The sequence below is a fragment of the Cibotium barometz genome, chromosome 18 (genome assembly GCF_041138505.1).
Source record: "Cibotium barometz isolate CiBa-2024 chromosome 18, ASM4113850v1, whole genome shotgun sequence".
Classification (NCBI taxonomy): domain Eukaryota; kingdom Viridiplantae; phylum Streptophyta; class Polypodiopsida; order Cyatheales; family Cibotiaceae; genus Cibotium; species Cibotium barometz.
The window spans coordinates 53,033,756-53,054,400 of NC_141063.1; the positions used below are offsets into that span (position 1 = coordinate 53,033,756).

Genomic DNA, 20,645 nt, shown 5'->3' on the forward strand with positions numbered 1-20,645 from the left:
GAGGATTTTGGCTGAAAAGGGTACAAGCCACACTAACATGCTATTTCTATCATGATATGAATACAGAAAAAAGAACAAGGTAGGTCATTATCTTAAGACTGAAAAGTTGGAATGTGCTATGTGCATAAGTCGACCATTAAGAAACAACCTGGACCCAGAAATGAGAGCCTACCCCAGCCGCATGGATTTGTCTATGCATTCACGGCAAAATCTATGCAGGCATTCCATCACAGTCCTTGTTTTTCGAATAATACCTGAAGATTCACTTTTAATGCTCAAATGCAAAGAACAGATGAGTCCAAAAGCATGATGAAAATGCAAAGGTCCACAACATACCCAGACAAATCGGGCATTGGACGTCCTTTCTGATGTCAGAAAGATCCACTTCAACAAACCTGTAAGCAAGCACAGAAATACGCATGCTTTGTAAGCTAGTTTAGGCAAAAAAATGTTATTTGAGTTTATGGTCAATATGTACTGCAAGGTGTAACTTTTATTATTGAGCAGCTACTTGAGGGTTTGAAAGAATCAGGCACAGGACAGCCTCCCACACCAGAAAAAATAGGAAAAAAATATGGAGAGTGGGAAAAAATGACAAAACACCTAAATTGGGCAGGCACACCCACAACACAGGCCCTAGTGTAAATATACAGACAGGAGATGACTCCTAACAACCCCTCTCAGCTCCTGGATGTGGAACCAACCCCAGTGAGCTGGAGTGCCGCCGGAGCATAGCCTGAGATAGAGACTTCGTGAAGAGGTCCACCGCACTGTCCTCCGTCGAACAAAACTCTAGCAAGATGTCATCAACAACGATCTTTTCACGAACAAAATGCCTCTTGATGATCGCGGGTTCCACCAGTGGAAACCCAATCCCGCCAAGTAACCTCTGCAACCTCACCACCTCGCAAGCAGCACCACAAGCAGCCCAGTACTCTGCCTCTGTCGATGATAAGGCAATAGTTGGCTGCCTCTTACTGCTCCATGAAACCGCTCCTGAGCCAAGGGAAAAACTGTAGCCTGATGTCAAGGTCCTCGTGTCTGGCTCTCCTCCCCAAACTGAGTGACTCCATCCTTAGAGTCTAACTCCATCCATCAATCCCCCTCCTGTGTAAAAGAGTCTAAGATCCTTCGCATGCTGCACAAACCACAAGATACGCAATCCTGTCTCCCAAAGAGTCCTCTGCAAACATGAGCTCAACAGCCTCATCAGGAAGCTCCCGTCCGCTCACAAGGATCAACAACTGTTACGGTGGGATACCAAGTCCTGGAAACCTGCTGAAGACCACTCAAGGCCTTCAAACACCTGTAAACCACCCCCTCTGAATCCGGAACCACAAAGCCTGGAGAATGTGCAACATCCACCTCCTCCTACAAGTAATCAACTGCCACCTGCCTGGCCTTCCAATAGGTCTCCATGGAAAGAGCTTCCTCAACTACAGGAATTGCTTTGTCCCGAATGCTACGAGACATCAGAGCATAGGTTACCTGTAAAGTTTCCTCTGACTGACGAGCACAAGAACTACCAACATCTGTACTGGAAAGTTCCTACCAACTGCTGCCATCATCTGGCAAGCCATCCACCATCTTGTCCGAGAAAGCCTGCACCTGCCGCATATCCACAGTGAAGTGGCCATTACGAGATTGTCACTCTTCACAAAACTGAGGACCTGGGAGAGAGAGTGCTGAAAGTTTGTAAACTCCATTCTCCACTCCGCCTTCCCAAACTACCTGGCTTGTTGCTTTGTCCCGAAGAGCAACAAAATGCTCATCAAACTCCACCCGTATGCCAGTCTTGCAAACCTGATGCACTGACAACAAATAAAAACCAAGTGATGGAACATACAACACTTGGGAGGAATGCTTCCCTCCCCTGCCATCGGGAACTATCTCCAATCTGCCCTCACTATGAATTGGGATAGTGGATGTATCCCCAATAAGGATGTGACCAGAATACCTGCGAAGATCCTGTAAAGCCGTGCGGGAAGGAGCCATGTGCCTGGAAGCACCACTATCTAGAACCCACTCCCGCGTATCCATAGTGGAGAGTCCTCCAACCTCCTCCCTACACGAAGAAGATGAAACAACGGTGTCCATAACCTCTAGGTGCACAAAAGCTGGAGTCTTCACGATTGTTGCTGAGGATTCTGCACCCGTCTCGGTGCTCCGCTTAGGACACTGTCTCCAATAGTGCCCTTTCTTGCTACAATCATTACAGGTCCTCTCTGCCTTCAGTTTTTCTCGGTTTGAGTCGGGCTTCTTCTCAGAAGACTTCTCCGATGAAGCCTTCCCTTTGCCCTTATTGTTGTTATTACGGCCTTTCGACCATTGGCTAGTTAAGGCCTCAGAACCTCCGCCCTATGGAGGGTTCATGAATCTTTCCTCTTGGTCCAAGACCATGGGCACAAGCTCCTCCCATGTGATGGTGATAAGCCTGCCACTGGTAATCAACAAAGAAAAAAAGGTTGAGCACTGAGAGGGCAAATATGACAGCAACGTTATGGCCATATCCTCCGATGATATCTCTTTCCTTGCCTGGAGAACTTCCTGTTGAAGAGCCTGCAACTTGTTGATGTGCTCCCGCATCGTCGACGACTTTGCAGGAGTCATCACCCACATCTGAACTTCCAAGGAGATCCTCTTCATGGGCGATACCCTATTGTAAAGAGAAGCCACCCTAAGGAGTGATCTGCTACCTTGTACAGATTCACAACATCATTCCAGGGGGGATTTGAAGGCATCTTACATATTAGGAGTGCTATGTGTGAACATGGGCTTACCAGGGGTACTTTTTCCCATTGGGTTTTCACCCTGGACATGTAGTGTGAAAGGACACTACACTATATCTTATACTTGTACTTCATTTTCTCATTACTCAATATACGTGCAAGTACTTCTCCCACTCCGGCTCCTAGTCATGTTGCTTCCTGTGAGAGTGTGTGTGCTTCATTGCTATCCATACCCTAACTCTAGCATCCAAGAGAGCCAACACTGAGAATAGGCAAGGGGGGGAGGGGGGGGGGGGCAGTGGAGAGGATGGAAGTGGTAGTCGCTTCTCCAAGGCCTGGATTATGGCTTTTTAATCACGCAATCAATCTCCCTGTACTGAGTGCAGAGTGCATGTGACATTCCCTCCTGCTTAGCTTGGCGGCAGGTTCATGGCTTCCAAGTAGTCCGCCAATAACTGGGGGTACTCCTGGAAGAACTCCTCGTCGAGCCATACGGCTTCGTGGGTGCCTCAATCTCGGAATTTCGTATAGAACTGACGTATCTGTCGACCGGAACCATGCTTCCATCGATGAAGAAGGATCTGCTCAGGCTCAATAACTTCTGCTTCGTCTACCACGTCTGGCTGCTGATCATTTGAAACATCAAACACTTCTGGACCAACATATGGTTTTAGCCAAGAAACATGGAAAACATCATGCATTGTCCAACTGGTAGGCAACTTTAATTTCATGGAGACATCACTTAACTTCTTAACTATTGGAAAAGGGCCAAAACTACAGAATGAAAGCTTGGGACAACATTTCCCCACTTGTTTCAATCTATGTTTCATGATGCACTGATAGACCCTATCCCGTTTCTTGAAGTGGATATCTCGTCTAAACTTACTGGCCTGTCTGTGAACTGAATAATGGCCAGGCTCAAAATTGAGGGCCAAACTGGGTTGAGTACCAAACTCTACGAAATCGACATACTGATCTTTTAAAGATGTTGAGAATGGTAGACTCTTGACTAGTCGGGATGCTAGTCTTTCTACTAAGAACATCTGCTACTGGGTTATGCTGACCAGGGATGTACTTACTCATTCCTCCAACCTGCTGGAAGAGCTGACCCTGTCTAGTGTGCAGAGCACTCCACTGGGCACTTGGCATCGTCACTTAAGTGCTTGGTGGTCTTACAGTGCCAGAGAACAGCCCTATCGAACCGAGTAGGAAAGGGAGAATCTGTCACCTCCAGCTCCCTGAATGAGAACCTGGCTGTGAGATGCTGAATAAAGTCCTGAGACTCCCCATGGGGAATCCCATCTGGCTCATAGCCCTCTAGAAATCTCATTCACAGTTCTTGGCTCTTGGGAGGAGTAGAGTAACAGTACATAAAACACTATTAAGCTTCAACAAACGGGGAGGCTATCGTAAGCTTTTTCAAAGTCAAGGAGTAGCACAATGAGGTCCTGTTGTCGCATCCTGGCCGAGGTTGTCACCTCTCTATATATGCTTAGCTCAGCATACTTGCCCAATGTCGCACCCAAGAACTCAAACATGCCATTAGAGCTGATCCATCAAGGGACACACGCTCCCATAGGACTCACAAGCCTGATGGATTTCCCAGGCCCGAACAATGTCTTCCCAGACGATTCAGACAACCACTGGCTGAAGTATGTTGGGGCTATTGAAGCACATGACCACTTCAACGAAATATGGCAAAAAGAGTTCGCCAATAGCTCCCTTCTGGTCCACATGACCATCCCATAGCCAGCAAAACCCGTTGATTCCAAACCAAAATCAGAAAAGCTCTGCCGCTCAACACGCAAAGCACGCAACAAAAAGTTAGCACTGGCAGAAAAAGAAGCCAAAAGGGTAGTAGACGAAGAAAGTGCTAAAGCCGAAGAGACCAGATAGGTACCTAAACATTTCAAGACCTTCCAGATGGCTGACAGATTTGTCCAATATGATTCGGTCCAAAGGTCTCACAGTGGACAACCAAGGACCTCTTATGATGGTCCAGCCAAGGTCAAAGAGATAAATCTGGCAAGCCCGAGGGAAGACGCAAGGCCAGTATATATTGGAGAAGACCTCTCTATAGAGGAAGAGACCGAGCTCATCGCTCTACTGACAAAATTCCAGGATTACTTCGTCTGGAAGTACACGGACATGAAAGGTGTACCTCCAAAAGTAGTCCAGCACACCATTCTAATGGTTGAAGGAGCCAGGCCAGTCAAACAACGGCTTATCCGATGAACCCAAAATACTCCAAGATGGTCCGAGAAGAGATCGACAAACTCATTGATGCCAGATTCATCTATGAAATCGAGCATACGGAATGAGTATCAGCCATTGTAATAGTGCCCACGAAGAACGAAAAAGTCAAAGTGTGCGTAGACTTAAAAAAGGTCAATGCCACTACCATCAGGGATCATTATCCCTTACCTTTCATAGAACATGTGCTAGAACGCGTAGCAAGAAAGGAAGCTTACAGCTTCCTTGACGAAATCTTTGGATACAATCAGGTGCTGATCGATCCCAAGGATCAACACAAAACAGCCTTTGCCACTGAATGGGGCACATATGCATACCATGTTATGCCCTTCGGGCTGACCAATGCCCCCAGTACCTTCCAACGTCTCATGTGCACAGCTTACAAGGAATTCCTTTGAAAATTCCTTGAGGTCTTTATGGATGACCTTTGTGTCAACTCCTCCCGGAAGGCACACCTTGACTGTTTGCGCAAAGTGTTAGAAAGGTGCAGGCTGTATCGCATCTCGTTGAACCCACTTAAATGTCAATTTTCGGTTCGACACAGAGTGATCCTGGGACACATTGTCTCCAGGCAGAAAATCTCTACAGATGATAACAAAGTGCGGCTCATCCTTGAGCTGCCTCCACCCACCAACTTCAAGGGAGTCCAGCGCACGTCGGCTACTATCGGCGATTCATTTTTATGTACGCTGATATTGCTCGACCTCTTTTTGGACTCTTGATCATCTTCGAGTGGACTGAAGAATGCCAACGGGCTTACACAATGCTCAAAAAAACCTTGGCCAGTGTCCCAATTCTCAGGTCCCCCAACTAGGACATTATCTTCCATGTCCACATCGATGCCTCAGCTTTTGCCATTGGATGTGTGCTAGCCCAACCACGAGAACACAAGATGGATTTCCCCATCAACTTTGCCAACCGCCAACTCAATGAAGTTGAGAGGAACTACACCACGACCGAGAGAGAAGGATTAGCCATGGTCTACACCGTCAAGAAGCTTTGCCATTATGTTCTGGCGACTAAGTTTGTTTCTTCGTAGACCATCAAGCTCTTCTGTACCTGGTAAACAAGTCCTGTATGAAAGACAGAATCACCAAGTGGCTGCTTATATTGCTTGAGTTCGACTTCACCGTCACGGTAAGAAAAGACTCTCAGCATGTTCTAGCAGACCACATGTCAAGGATTCCCAATGGCAAACCGCCAATGGGGGTAGATGATGATTTACAAACGCCACCCTATTTCAACTATGCTTGATTCCTGAATAGGACGAGGAGGTGCACACTTCTCAGTCAACAGCTTGCCAGTGGATCCCCTCCTCAATAAAGACCGAGGCCGTCGCCTAATTAAACAGGCAATCCCCTACCAACTCATTGCAAGCCAACTTTATAGACAAGGGAAAGAAAAAATTCTACGATGTTGTGTCTGAGAAGACGAGTATGTCCTCCTTGAACAGGCTCACTCTGCCTGTGCTGGGAGGCATTTTGCAGCAAATATCACTGCGCATAAGGTCCTCACGGCTGGGTTATGGTGGCCCCCTCTAATGGCGGACGCAACAGAATATGTCAAGTAGTGTGACGAGTGCCAACGTGCAGCAATTCCCCGCTTCAAGGACCGGATGCCCTTGAACCCAGTTGTGTCTTTGCAACCATTTGAGAAATGGGACATAGATTTCATTGGACCCATCAGTCCAACAGCCAAATACACTCAAGCCTGATACATAATAGCTACCACGGATTATTGCACAAAATGGGTAGAAGCTTGGGCGACCTACAAAGTCGATGCGCTGAGACAGGGTAAATTGAAATTCCCCATGTATTAATTTTTTCTCATAGGACTTGGAAAAAATGCACAAAATCTTGCCCCCCCATCTCCCTTCTACCTTTTCAAAACCCCTTAGGTACTATATCTATAACTACACTATAAGTATGTATATTTCTACCACATACTATTTGTCATATTTTTTCTCTCATCTTTATATATATATATATACTTGCACAAGTAAATAAATCCTAAGTCTATTTCCTCATATTTATTTATGCCTAAGATATCTTTTTCCTAAAAGTCTCCTTTTGCACCCAACCTACTATGTCCTATCCTAGCTATGCTATGATACTACTATATATATTATTTACACCACCATATTGTATTTATTAGAGTTCATACCTAATAGATACAAAAGCCATGCTACACCATATATATATACATATATATGCTATATAATATCATTTTTTCTCCCTCGTTATCAATCTCCACTCTCCCGCCCTCTTTTTTCCCGACACCACCTTGTGGGGCCCACATGGGCCCACCCACGCCCATGTGTTTACATATAGATTCCACACGCATGCTAGAAGCTCCCTCCTCACACCCTCATGCATAGCCTCTCCACCCCGGCCCACGTGGGCCACCCCGAGTCATCCCGCACACACATGCTCGCCCAAACCCTCATCAAGCTTCTCTTCCACATGAACAACCCCACACATGACACCCTCCATGTAATTGTTAATTCCTTTCCTTTTTTGGAGAATTTATCATCAACCTACAAAAGTCAAAACCATCTTTGGATTGTATATATATATGTATATATATATATATATATATACAATCCAAAGATGGTTTTGACTTTTGTAGGTTGATGATAAATTCTCCAAAAAACGAAAGGAATATATATATATATATATATATATACATACAATCCAAAGATGGTTTTGACTTTTGTACGTTGATGATAAATTCTCCAAAAAAGGAAAGGAATTAACAATTATAGATATATATATATATATACACACACACACACACACATATATTTATGTGTGTATATACATACATATATATATGTGTGTGTGTGTGTGTGTGTGTGTGTGTGTGTATATATATATATATATATGTGTGTGTGTGTGTGTTAGAAGTCATCCCCTGTCCAGTTTTATACACCATGGCCTTTGTTGTGGGTGTGCCCGCCCTTATCAGGTGTTTTATCATTTTTCCTCACTCCCCGCATTTTCCCCCTATTTTTTCCCATTTTTCTGTGGCTTGGGAGGCAGCCCTCAGTTGGCAGGAGGATCTATATGCTGGCCGACTACATCTGATGTGTGTATTGGAGCTGGCCGACTGTACCTGATGCAGTCGTGGACCCTCAGAGTTGGCCAACTGGCTGCATGCTGCTGGCCGACTGCATATGCAGTCGTGGAGCCTTTTTCAGCAGGCCGACTGCACTTGTGGGGGCATATAAATAGGCCCCCACCCCCATACCACTCATTGTATCATATCGGGATCTTCTTGTGTATATCAGAGCAGAGTTACACGCCTACATCTCTCTCTCTCTCTTGTGCTGTTTTTCTGCCTGCGTTTTTGCTCTCGTGTTCCCAGATCTGGTCATCATCTCCGCTGCGTATTCTGACATGGTATCAGAGCCCTAGGCTCTAGATAAGTCTTGGGATTTGTGTGAGCAAGAGGGGGACTGTTTTGTGGCTAATTGGTGGACTGTTTTGGGCTGATCGGGAAGAGAAGGTGCAAGAGGAAGGCGGGCTGATTTGCTGGACAGCCACTTGCAGGTTTTAGTTCTTCTTTGTTCCCATCCACCCACCCTTTTCAGAGTACATCCCCGCTATGGCAGATCTGTTTGAGATGGCCGAGAGACATGTGAAGATCCCGACACTCCCCACGTTCCCGGTGGACCGTCAGTTGGACGGGAGCAACTACGGCATATGGAAGGTGATGATGGAATCTGATCTGGAGTCTTACGACCTCGCCGATTTCGTCGTTGTTGGTGTTCCACGGCCGGAAGTAGAGGAAGGGGAGTTACCGTCGACCCGAAAGGACCGGGAGGCCCAGGCACAGATGTGGGATCGTGTCAACGCCAGGGTCCGTTCGTTTATTTTCCTCAACTACAAACCGCACGTAATCAATCATGTAAAGTATATGACGCTGGCCAGAGGTATATGGCAGCATTTGGCCTCACTTTACAACAAGGTATCGCCCATGAAGAGGATTTCCTTGGAAGTACAGATGCGGGTTATGAGCCCTGCAAAGTCGTCGACGATGCGGGAGCATATTAACAAGCTACAGGCTCTTCAGCAGGAAGTTCTTCAAGCTGGGAAGGAGATATCGTCAGAGGACATGGCCATAACGTTGCTGTCACATTTGCCCTCTTCGTACTCAACATTTTACTCGTCTTTGATTACCAGTGGCAGGCTCAGCACCATCATGTGGGAGGAGCTTGTGCCCATGGTCCTGGACCAGGAGGAATGATTCACGAACCCTCCTCAGGGTGGAGGTTCGGAGGCCTTTACTGGCCAACGATCGAAAGGCTGTAACTCGGGCAAAGGGAAGGCTTCATCGGAGAAGTCTTCTGAGAAGAAATCCGACGCTGACCGCGAGAACTAAAGGCAGAGAGGACCTGTAATGATTGTGGCGAGAAAGGCCACTACTGGAGGCAGTGTCCCAAGCGGAAGACCGAGAAGGGTGAAGATTCCTCAGCAGCAATCATCAAGACTCTGGCTTTTGTGCACCTGGAGGTGATGGACACCGATGTTGCTCTCCGGGACAAAGCAACAGGCCAAGTGGTTTGGGAAGGCGGAGTGGAGAATGGAGTTTACAGGCTTTCAGCACTCTCTCCCCCAGGTCCTCAGGTTTGTGATGAGTGGCAGTCTGGTAATGGCCACTCAAGTGCGGGCTTTCCGGGACCAGAAGGTGGATAGCTTGCCAGTAGATGGCAACAGTTGGCAGGAACTTTCCAGTACTGATGTTGGTAGTTCTTGTGTTTGTCAGTCAGAGGAAGCTGAACAGGTCACTTATACTCTGATGTCTCGTAGTGCGATCGACTGCTAAATTCCTTTAAGAATCAGTCATCACACGCTTCGGTTGCTCCCTCGAGCTCGTCAACGACAATGGGACACATTTCATTAATGAGGTAATCCAATTTCTCTTGCAAGAGTTCCTTGTCACTCACAGAAAGTCCTCCCCCTATTACCCACAAGCGAATGGCCAAGCGAAAAGCACGAACAAGATCTTGTGTGCCATTTTGACTAAAACGGTGGAGGCCAACCGCAACGATTGAAAACAAAAGTTGTCGGCCGCACTTTGGGCTTATAGAACTTCTTACAAAGCAGCAACCAATGCCACCCCCTTCAGTTTAACCTATGGTACTAAAGCGGTCATGCCAATGGAGTTCCTGGTCCCCAGCTTACGCATCGCCGTGCAAGAGAAGCTCACCGGAAATGTCTTAGTTTGTCATCTTGTTGAGCTTGAAAAGCTTGATGAAACACGCCTTTTAGCAGTATACAGCATGATTGTTGAGAAGCTAAGGTGCAAACAATAGTTCGACGACCAGCTTAAAGACAAACAAATGAACAAGGGTGACATGGTCCTCTTATTCAGTACAAAGACAAAAAGAAACTCAAGCTCAGAGGCTTAAGACCTTTCCTAGTAACTGAGATAACACCACGAGGTGCAATGCCCATCGAGACACTTGATGGTGTAGAAATGGCTGGTTATTTCGACGGTGGTAAACTAAAACACTACTATGGCCCTCACACTGAGACCACCTTAAGAACCATCCACAATTAAAAAAACAGCGCAAAAAAGACCATGAGGATATGAAATAAGTTGCACAACAACAGGCCAAAGCGAGGCAAGGCAAGGTTCGACAGAGACACATCATGGTCAATATGGACCAAGTGGTCGACCTTGAAAAAGAAGAATGGAAGGTGAAGCAAGCTCGATTGTGGTTAGGAATGACCACCCCAACGAGCTTTGTCCAAAAATTAGCTCTTATCGATACAGAGGCTAGTTACAATTTGATGTCCCATGAAACATGGCGTTCCCTTGGGGAACCTTCACTAAAAGAAACCCCTGCCATAGTTACAACAGTGGCATCACAGCATGTTCATTGTTTAGGCACAATCACACTTTCATTCCACATTGAAAATAATCCCTTGGAAGGGAAGTTCTATGTGATGCCTACAAGAACGATGCGGGAGGAAATACTCCTTAGACGGGGTTGGATGGGACATAGCAGGTGCAATATCGATTGGGACGCACAGACCGCGACCTTACAGCTGGCCTCCAACCAAGTTACTGTCCTCATGACGGATGAAGAGCCTATACCCACTGCTCCCCCATGCCAAGAAGTTTCCCCTCCACCACCCACCTTCGTTCCGTCACCACACCCCCACAAATCCATCCCACTAAAAAAGAGGCCGCTCATCATTTCAACCACATCAATGCCTCTCACCCTCCCTACCACCACGCTCGGCAACAGCCCACTCTCACATCACCGCCTCACAAGCTGCTGACCCACCAATCCAAACTAACCAAACTAACACTTGTAACAAACTAACAAAACTATGTTGGGCATGCCATCTCCCCTTTGGGTACCTAAAAAGCTTCTCGCAACACAAGGTTATTATGAGAGTGAATCTACATTGTGGATCCCCCGACAATCCAACTCTTCCCCTCGTCCAAAGGCACCCAGAGCTCCTCGTCCCCCGCGTCGGCAACAACCAATTCGCCAACCACAAGCCTACAGGGTACATGACAAATGCAAGCCTAAACGCTCTCCACGGCACCCCTATCCTCAATCAAGCCCTCAATCGTGCCCAAGACCAACCCCCTGATGGATCCCCAAACCTCTCCTACAAGCCCAACACTTCTACAAGGGCAATCATCGAATTTGGATCCCCAAATCTCCCCAACCCCAACTTCCACCCCGTGTCGCTCTACAGTCACCTATCTTTCAATGGAAACCCAAGGTGACCTATGTCACAAAGACTGCCCAAGAAAAAGGGAAGCAGAAGCTTCACAATGACACTCTAACCCCCATTCTACCGCCAACAGCACTAACGAATGATATACCCTCAACGTCAGCAACTCCTCCACCTGTCATTGTAAGACTGCAACGGAGTACTATAACGCCATTATCAACTCCTTCAGTCTCAGATACTTCCATGTCATCAGCCTCTGAATTCCTCAAGGAAGTAACACCCCCCACCTCACCATCACCCAATTGGAATCAACTTCTCACCTTGACATATTGGACACACAATCAATACAAAACCCGCAATGGAGTGCTGGCAACATAGCCTACAGGTATAAAACCTAATTGAGGGCACACCCAAAAAATAAATAAATAAATGAAGTGCCACGGCCGTACCAACCCACAAAATAAAGTGCTCCTGTCATTCCATCCTCAACCCATCTACCACGACCGTTCCAAATCTACCACGGCCGCACCAACTGTGTTCACAAGGCCACGATCGTTCCCTCCTCAACCCATATGCCACGGCCGTTCCCTTCTCAGCCAATTTAGCATGCCTGTTCCAACCCATGCCGCAGCCGTTCGATCAACATGCCACGCCCGTTCTTTTGGGGTAAAGGCATAATGCCCACCCTTATAGTGTGTACAAGCCCATAAGTTATAGTACATAGTACACTTAGTACTTTTAATGTACTAAGTGCACTATGTGTACTAGTGCAATATACATGTGTGATAGGGGAGTCACACACTCATGCCTCATGAGCTGACTTATCCCCACAACTCTCTCTCTCTCTCTCCCTTGTTCTTCTCTGTGTATGTCTCCCACACATGAATTAACCTAACCCTAATTCCTGTTTCTCCCACACAACTGGTATCAGAGCCATCAACTGGAGCCATGGTCATTCTGCTGGTCGTACCCTGTGCTGGTTGTACCTTGTGACTGCTATCAGCTGGCTTAAGCAGTGCTGCTCTCCCAGGCGCAGGTGGAGAAGAAGGCGAATGCAGAGCTGTCAGCGCTGGGCAGCATACGTCAATACAACAGCAGGCGGGCATCAACAGCGAATAGTGCAAGGCAGCGTTAAAGGCGAGGCGCCTGGCCACAAGGGAAGACACGCAGGCGGATAGGCGAAGGTGTAATCACTGGCGCCGTGCGTGAGCAAAGAAGTGTTGAGCGAAGGCGTAATCACTGGCCCTTCAACGTGATCACTGAAGCGAAAGCAGCGGCCACCTTGGCGAGGCGCGAGGCGCCGTAAAGGGTCTCTTTGAACCGGATGATCTCGTTTTTGGAGCCGTAGGCCACCTGCGTCCGATCGTCGGTCCCTACTACCACCTTGTCCAGCACACTCTGCTTGCCGTCACTGCTAAAGCCGCCCGCCTTCTCCACCAGCAGGCCAAGCGACGCCACCTCGAACAGCAGCCTCAGCTTGGCCTTGGTGCTGGGCGACGACACGTTGCCGGGAGAGAAGTGCTTCCCTTCTCCAATTTCCGTGGTTTCCTTCACATGCTGCCATTTACCATCATCCATGAGCAGAAACTCGTGTGTTCCTGGTGCATCCGCAAGTGCGAGGACATATGTTGTCCGAGGCCCATAGATGCCCATGGCCGCAGCTGCAAATTGAAGAAAAATCAGCCTGCAAATTGAAGAAAAATCAGAAATTACAAGGTACAGGTGCCGAATTGCTCAATTTCTAAACAAAATTGGCAAAATTGGGTGACATTGGTCACAATCAGGATCAATTTGCAATAAATTGGATGTCGAAATTTGGGGCTTTTGATGTAATTGTGCAATTAAGCACTCATACATGCTGTATGATGTGAGGAATCGCACATTTGGGCAAAATTGAGGCAAATTGCAGCAAATCGCAGTGCAAATCAAGGGGCTTTTGTGCCGATTGGGTTGATTTGCATGCAGGCGATCCGCATTTGATGCTGTGGATAATGTGTTGATGCCTTACAAGCACTCAATGTGCCTGTAAATCAAGGGGCTTTCATGTATTTGATGTATATGTGGCCAGGGGGAAGCATCGTGAACACTCTGGATGCCTTCATGTGCGTCAATGTACCATGTATGATCAGAAATTGATCTTAAATCAAGGGGCTTTTCAAGTTTGTATGCTTGTTGAGCTTGGCAAAGCAGCAGGCAAGACATTTATGCCTTGAATCCTCAAAAATCAGCTTGCAATCAAGGGGCTTTTGCCCAATTTCTGTTCGGGACTGTTGTATGCAATGTACAGGACTGTAAAAGTCTGATTTTCACTCATTTGGACAGCCAGGAGAGCATTTATTGCTACTGTACCTGCTGGTACAGATTTGGCACAGCTTTGTGCAAGTTTTGGCATGGCTGTACACTGTTTTGAGTGACCAAAAGGTTCAATTTCAGCCGCTGTACTTGCCGGTACAGGTTTGGTACATCATTGGTGAGCACTTGGTACTGCTGTACAGTACTTTGGAAGGGCAACAGAGCACATTTAAGGTGCTGTCCAAAATCTGCAGCAACCAGATTTTGGTGATTTCATCACATAAAGTGGGAGAAAAGTTGCATTCGTGCTTCCGCGGTGGGAGATAAAGCTTGGGAGAACAACAGTGAGCACTTTGTGTGCTTTTGGTGCAGTGTTTGCACATTTTGCAGGGAGTCAGGCATTGACAGGTTGCATTTTGCTATGGCAACCACAGGTGAGAGCTCTTCATTGCTTCACATCAAGAAGCTTGAAGGCTCGCATAATTATGATATTTGGCAAACCCAGTGCTACAATGTGTTGCTCCAGAAAAAGCAGCACAAGCCTATCAAAGAAAGGGGTGTAATGCCCGCTTCTCTTGCTGCTGAAGAGTGGGAAGATATGGATGAGCTGGCAAGATCTACTATCATGTTGTCTGTGTCAGACTCATTACTTTTCAGCATTCGTGAAGAGAAGACAGCTTGGGGAATGTGGCAGAGATTGCAGGACTTGTATGCCCAACAAAGTGCCTCAAGCAAAGTGTATTGGTTGAAGAAACTCATAGGTCTTCAGATGAAGGAAGGGGCGTCTATGACAGCCCATCTAAATGAGTTTAATGGTATTGTCAGCCAGGTCATTAATCAAAAGTTGGCAATGGACGATGAGTTCAAAGCCACTTTTCTGTTATGCACTTTGCCAGAGAGTTGGGACACATTCAGGACAGCCACTAGCAATTCGCATGCTATGCTGTCATATGCAAATGTTGAGGGTGCTCTTCTTCAAGAAGAGATGAACAGGAAAAACAACTCTGTTGGAAAGTCCAATGCAATGAATGCACGTGGGAGATCCCAGCAAAGGGGGAAAAGCCAAGGGAAGGAGCAAGTCTCGCTCCAAAAAGGATTTGGAATGCCATTATTGTGGCAAGAAGGAACACATTAAAAAGCAATGCTGCAAATGGAAAAATGATCAAAAGAAAAAGGGAAAAGGCAAAGACAAAGAGAAAGATGAAGCCAAAGATGTAAAGCCAAAGGGCAAAAGTGGAGTCAAGATTGAAGAAATCAATGTGTCACATGCAGGTGGCAGTGAGGATGAGGTCCTATTTACTTCTTCACTTGATGCCCATTCACTTCTTACAGGTGGTCATGGTATGCACTCATGGATCATTGATTCAGGTGCCTCCTTTCATGTCACAGGTTGCAGAGACTTGTTTGTCAGGTATACTGCTGGCAATGAAGGAGTGGTTTATTTGGGTGATAACCATGCATGCAAGATTCTTGGCAGAGGTGATGTGAGGCTTGTGTTTTCAGATGGCTCACAGCTTATGCTCCATGATGTCAGGCATGTGCCTGAGATCAAGAAGAATCTGCTTTCTACTGGACAGCTTGATGATGCTGATTATGTTACCACATTTGGTAGTGGAAAGTGAAAAATTAGTAAGGGCTCACTGGTTGTTGCCAGAGGCTCTAAGGTGGACACTCTTTACTTCATGCATGCAGGTGTTTGTCACCATGCTAATGTAAATGCAACCGAGCTGCCGGAAATCTCTATGTGGCATAGCCAGTTGGGACACATGAGTGTCAAGGGAATGGAGCAACTGTCTCGTTTGGGTTACTTGCCTTCTCTAAAGTTTTCAAGTTTTCAGTTTTGTGAGCATTGTATATATGGTAGGCAACTACAGTGCCCCCACAAGAAAGCTCTTGGACAGAAAGATGCTCAGTTAGAGCTTGTGCATACAAATGTATGTGAGATGCCTCAGCTTTCTTTGGGAGGGGCAAAATATTGTGTCTTTTATAGATGATGCCACACGCAAGGTGTGGGTTTATCCTCTTCGTTTGAAGAGTGATACATTCTCAGTGTTTCAGAAGTTTGTTGCTCATGTTGAGAATCAAACTGGCAAAACACTGAAGGTTTTGCGTTCCGACAATGGTGGAGAGTATATGTCCAAACAGTTTCAGGACTTTTGTGATGCTAAAGGCATCAAGAGGGAGCTCTCTACTCCTTATGATCCTCCACAAAACGGGACAGCAGAGAGGATGAACAGGACCATTCAGGAGAAGGTCCGTTCTATGTTGTCACATGCTGCATTACCTCATGGTTTTTGGGCTGAAGCTGTTATGACAGCCGTTCACCTTATAAACAGGTCACCAAACACGAGGCTTGGTGGGAAAGTGCCAGAGGAAGTATGGACAGGGAAGCCTCCGTCATACAAGCACTTGAGAGTGTTTGGTTGCGTTGCGTACGTGCACATACGCAGGGAAATGCGCACCAAACTTGATCCTAAGTCTCACAAATGCATATTCCTAGGATATGGTGACAGAGGTGAAATGGGGTTTAGACTTTGGGATCCCGTGAATAGAAAGATTATACGCAGCAATGATGTCATTTTTGATGAAACATGCATGTATAAGGAGCCTGCAAGGCAACAGGAGCCTGGCAGAGTCATCTTTGATGATGATGGACATCATGGACAACAACAAAGGGCTGTAAATCAGCCATTACAGCAGGAAAACCAGCCCTTAAATGGTGCTGAAAATGGTCCAAATCTACAGCCAGAGATGGCAGAAAATATCCCTATGGATATACCACAGTTAGAGGAGATACCGGGCATGATATTTCAGCCTTACGGCATGGAACAGGAGCCACCAATGGGTGATATGCAGGCTGGACAGCAACCTGCAAATGATGGTCATTGGGTACGGAGGTCCACTAGACCCTCCAGAGCCCCTGACAGGTTTGTTCCAGGGGTTGACTACTTGATGCTTACTGACTGTGGGGAGCCCTCATGTTATAAAGAGGCTTTACAGAGGGCAGACAAGGCTCTATGGGAGCGTGCCATGAAGTCAGAGATGGATTCTCTGCACAAAAATGGAACTTGGAAGTTGGTGCATTTGCCTGCAGGCAAGAAGGTTTTGCCATGCAAGTGGGTATACAGGCTCAAAGTTGCACCAGATGCAAAGCCAAGATACAAAGCCAGGTTAGTGGCTAAGGGCTTCAAGCAGGAATATGGTGTGGACTTTGATGAGATCTTCTCTCCAGTGGTCAAAATGACCACACTTAGAGCTGTGTTAGCTTTGGTTGCACATGATGATCTGGACTTGATTCAGATGGATGTGAAGACTGCTTTTCTTCACGGTGATCTCCATGAGGAGATATATATGCAGCAGCCAGAGGGTTATGCAGTGAGTGGAAAGGAGAAGCTTGTATGCAAGCTGAAAAAGAGTCTTTATGGGCTCAAACAGGCACCAAGGGAATGGTATCATAAATTTGATACATTCATGAAATCCCAGAAATTCAGGAGAAGTGACATAGATCACTGCTTGTACACCAAGAAAGCTTTGGATATGGCAATCTATTGATCCTCATCTTGTATGTTGATGATATGTTGATTGCCGGGAAATCTCGTAAGGAGATGGATACCTTGAAGCAGAGGTTGCATCAAACCTTTGATATGAAGGATTTGGGTGATGCAAATCACATTTTGGGTATGCGGATACTTCAGGACAGAAATCAGCATGTGTTGTATTTGTCTCAGAAGGAATACATTGGCAAAGTCTTGCAGAGGTTCAATATGGACGGAGGGAAGAACACTAGTACTCCTTTGCCTCCATATGTGAAACTCAGTGCTATGGACAGCCCACAGTCGGATAGAGACAGGGCTGATATGGCCAAGATTCCGTATGCTTCAGCTTGTGGCAGTCTCATGTATGCCATGGTTGCTACTAGGCCGGACATTGCATTTGCAGTGGGAGTGGTTTCTAGATACATGGCCAACCCTGGCAAGAAGCATTGGGAAGCAGTGAAAGGTGTCATGAGATACCTAAAGGGCACACAGGATATGTGCATTTGCTTTGGCAAACAGGATGCATTAGTGCATGGTTACACGGATTCGGATTATGCCGGTCATCCAGATAACCGGAAGTCTACTACCGGTTATGTGTTTACATTCACAGGAGGTGCTGTGTCATGGATATCCAGGATGCAGAAGTGCACTGCCTTACCTACTACAGAGGCCGAGTATATTGCAGCCACAGAGGCTTGCAAGGAGGCATTATGGCTATCTCGGTTAGTGGTTGATTTGGGTTATACAGGGGATATTCCATTGTTGCATTGTGACAGTCAGAGTGCCATCCAGTTGGCAAAGAACCCTGTCTTTCATGCAAAGACGAAGCATGTGGATGTGAAGTATCACTTCATCAGAGAGGTGATAGAGAACAAGCAAATTCAGCTTGTTAAGATTCATACGGATGACAACCCGGATGATCTGTTGACGAAGAGTTTGCCTCCGGAGCGGTTTGCTCATTGCAGACACTTGATGGGAATTGGATGAGGCCATTTTCACCCTTGATATGGCCTTGTATATTATCATGTACATGCTGATTTTTCTTTTCCTTTACTTAAGGGCACTTTGCCTTTAAGTGGGAGGTTTTTGGGGTAAAGGCATAATGCCCACCCTTATAGTATGTACAAGCCCATAAGTTATAGTACATAGTATACTTAGTACTTTTAATGTACTAAGTGCACTATGTGTACTAGTGCAATATACATGTGTGATAGGGGAGTCACACACTCATGCCTCATGAGTTGACTTATCCCCACAACTCTCTCTCTCTCTCCCTTGTTCTTCTCTGTGTATGTCTCCCACACATGAATTAACCTAACCCTAATTCCTGTTTCTCCCACACACGTTCGCTCCAGTTGCCACATGCCACGCCCGTTCGCTCCAGTTACCGCGGCCATTCGCTGGTGATGCCACATCTGTACCATCCCAGATGCCACGGTCGTGCCCTTCTGAAAAAGTATAAACATGGATCCCACCCCCTCATTTCCTCGCTTTTAGCTCTCCTTGTAGCCAGACTCTTGGGTTTTTTTCTCTTGAGCCTTCACATCCTCACACCCTCTCTACACCATGACTGACACCTCAAACTTCTCCAGGGAGGTTCTCCACCATACCTAAATCAAGAGAAAGCGCTCAGCAGGGGACAGATTTGAGGAATATGCCCGCCACCCCGCACAATTGTCACATCTGGGGAAGAAACCCTTAGGAAGCAGGTGAATAGCCACACCATCCACTCCTTAATGAAGAACAACCACAAGGGGGAGCACAAGCTCCTCTACTTCACTGGACCGCGTTACAGGGTAGTCGCAGCAGACCTTGCGGTCGCAACCAAGCTGGAGCAGCTGGGCCCGGGAAGATTGCCCACTCTAGAGCCATGGGAGCCAGATTTATACAACGGTTTGTACTTCACAGAGACCTATGACGCCAACTTGCACACAATGATGTTTTGAACAATGAAGGCCATCCGCCCATGGTACAGCTCACCATTGAGCTCATCAGAGATGCCTTACATCCCCCCAACCTGGACCAGCCCTATGTTAGGCTCACCAATGTCCCCAACCTGACCAAGGACTTATACACAGGCAACCCAAACAAAGACGGGGTGGAGTGGGCGAACATCACCCAGGAGTATTTGATTATGCTAACTCGTGCCCTCCAGTTTCTACTCACTACACTCTCTACTCACTACACAATGTGCTGAAGTGTTATGTCCACGATCAGCTTGAACTAAAGGGAAATAAGATTCTCACTTACCTTGCTGATCGTGGACATAACACTTCAGCACATCAAAGGCCAACTTCTTGTAGATTTCTGTCTGGCCATCAGTCTGTGGGTGAAATGCACTAGAAAATTCAATTTAGTACCAAAGTTATCAAACAATGCCCACCAAAAATGACTGGTAAACTTGGCATCTCGATTTGACATGATGGTCCTAGGGATCCCACCAATCAAGTACCAATGGCATATGAACAAATGGGCAACATCCTTAGTGGTCACATTGGCTCTGCAAGGAATAAGCATTAACAAATTTGCTAAATCTATCAACAATAGTCAAGCACTGAGTATTATGCTTACCCGGACTGGGAGGCAGATTCGTGACAAAATCCATGGATATATCTTAGAAAGGTTCTTTGAGAATCGGTAAAGTTTGTAACAACCCTATCTTCTTCCCATCCATCTCTGGCAACCCTTTTCACTACAATCTGTTCATGAAAACTACAAATACACATAAGCATGCCAGATAAAACAAGATGACAAATCTGCACAAGACACCACACTAGGGGCCAGAAGATGGGTTGACCCCCCCCCCTTTATGGTTAGATTACCAAAAAGGAGTCTGCTTCCAATACAACTTTGCGGGTGCCCAAGGTTCACCACTAGATGCACCTGTTTCTTCCAATACAATATGAAAACAAGAAAACATAACATAAACTAACTTTGCTGACAAATTCTCAGCACAAGTGAGCATTCTCGGCATCAAGCACATGCAAGACAACTATGGACAGTCCATAGCACTCCCACATCAGCCCAGGACAACTCAACATCATCGTCTTCTTCCTGTCTGGCTCATAGAGCAAGTCGACCAGCCCTTAAAGGCTGTTTACAGCAGTAAACCAGCCCTCAATAGCCACAGAGCC

The 20,645-nt window shown here is 46.5% G+C and overlaps 1 protein-coding gene across 1 annotated transcript in view; it reads right to left on the reverse strand.

Annotated features, from left to right (window-relative positions):
* The window catches only part of LOC147629475 (putative E3 ubiquitin-protein ligase RING1a), a 67,692-nt gene that overhangs the window by 34,297 nt on the left and 12,750 nt on the right, over positions 1-20,645 (reverse strand). Inside the window, exons 3-4 of the mRNA XM_086812734.1 lie at positions 337-395; positions 173-254 (exon numbers count right to left, since the gene is read on the reverse strand). Of these exons, the coding sequence (XP_086668860.1) occupies positions 173-254; positions 337-395 (141 nt within the window). The remainder of the gene's footprint in view (positions 1-172; positions 255-336; positions 396-20,645) is intronic.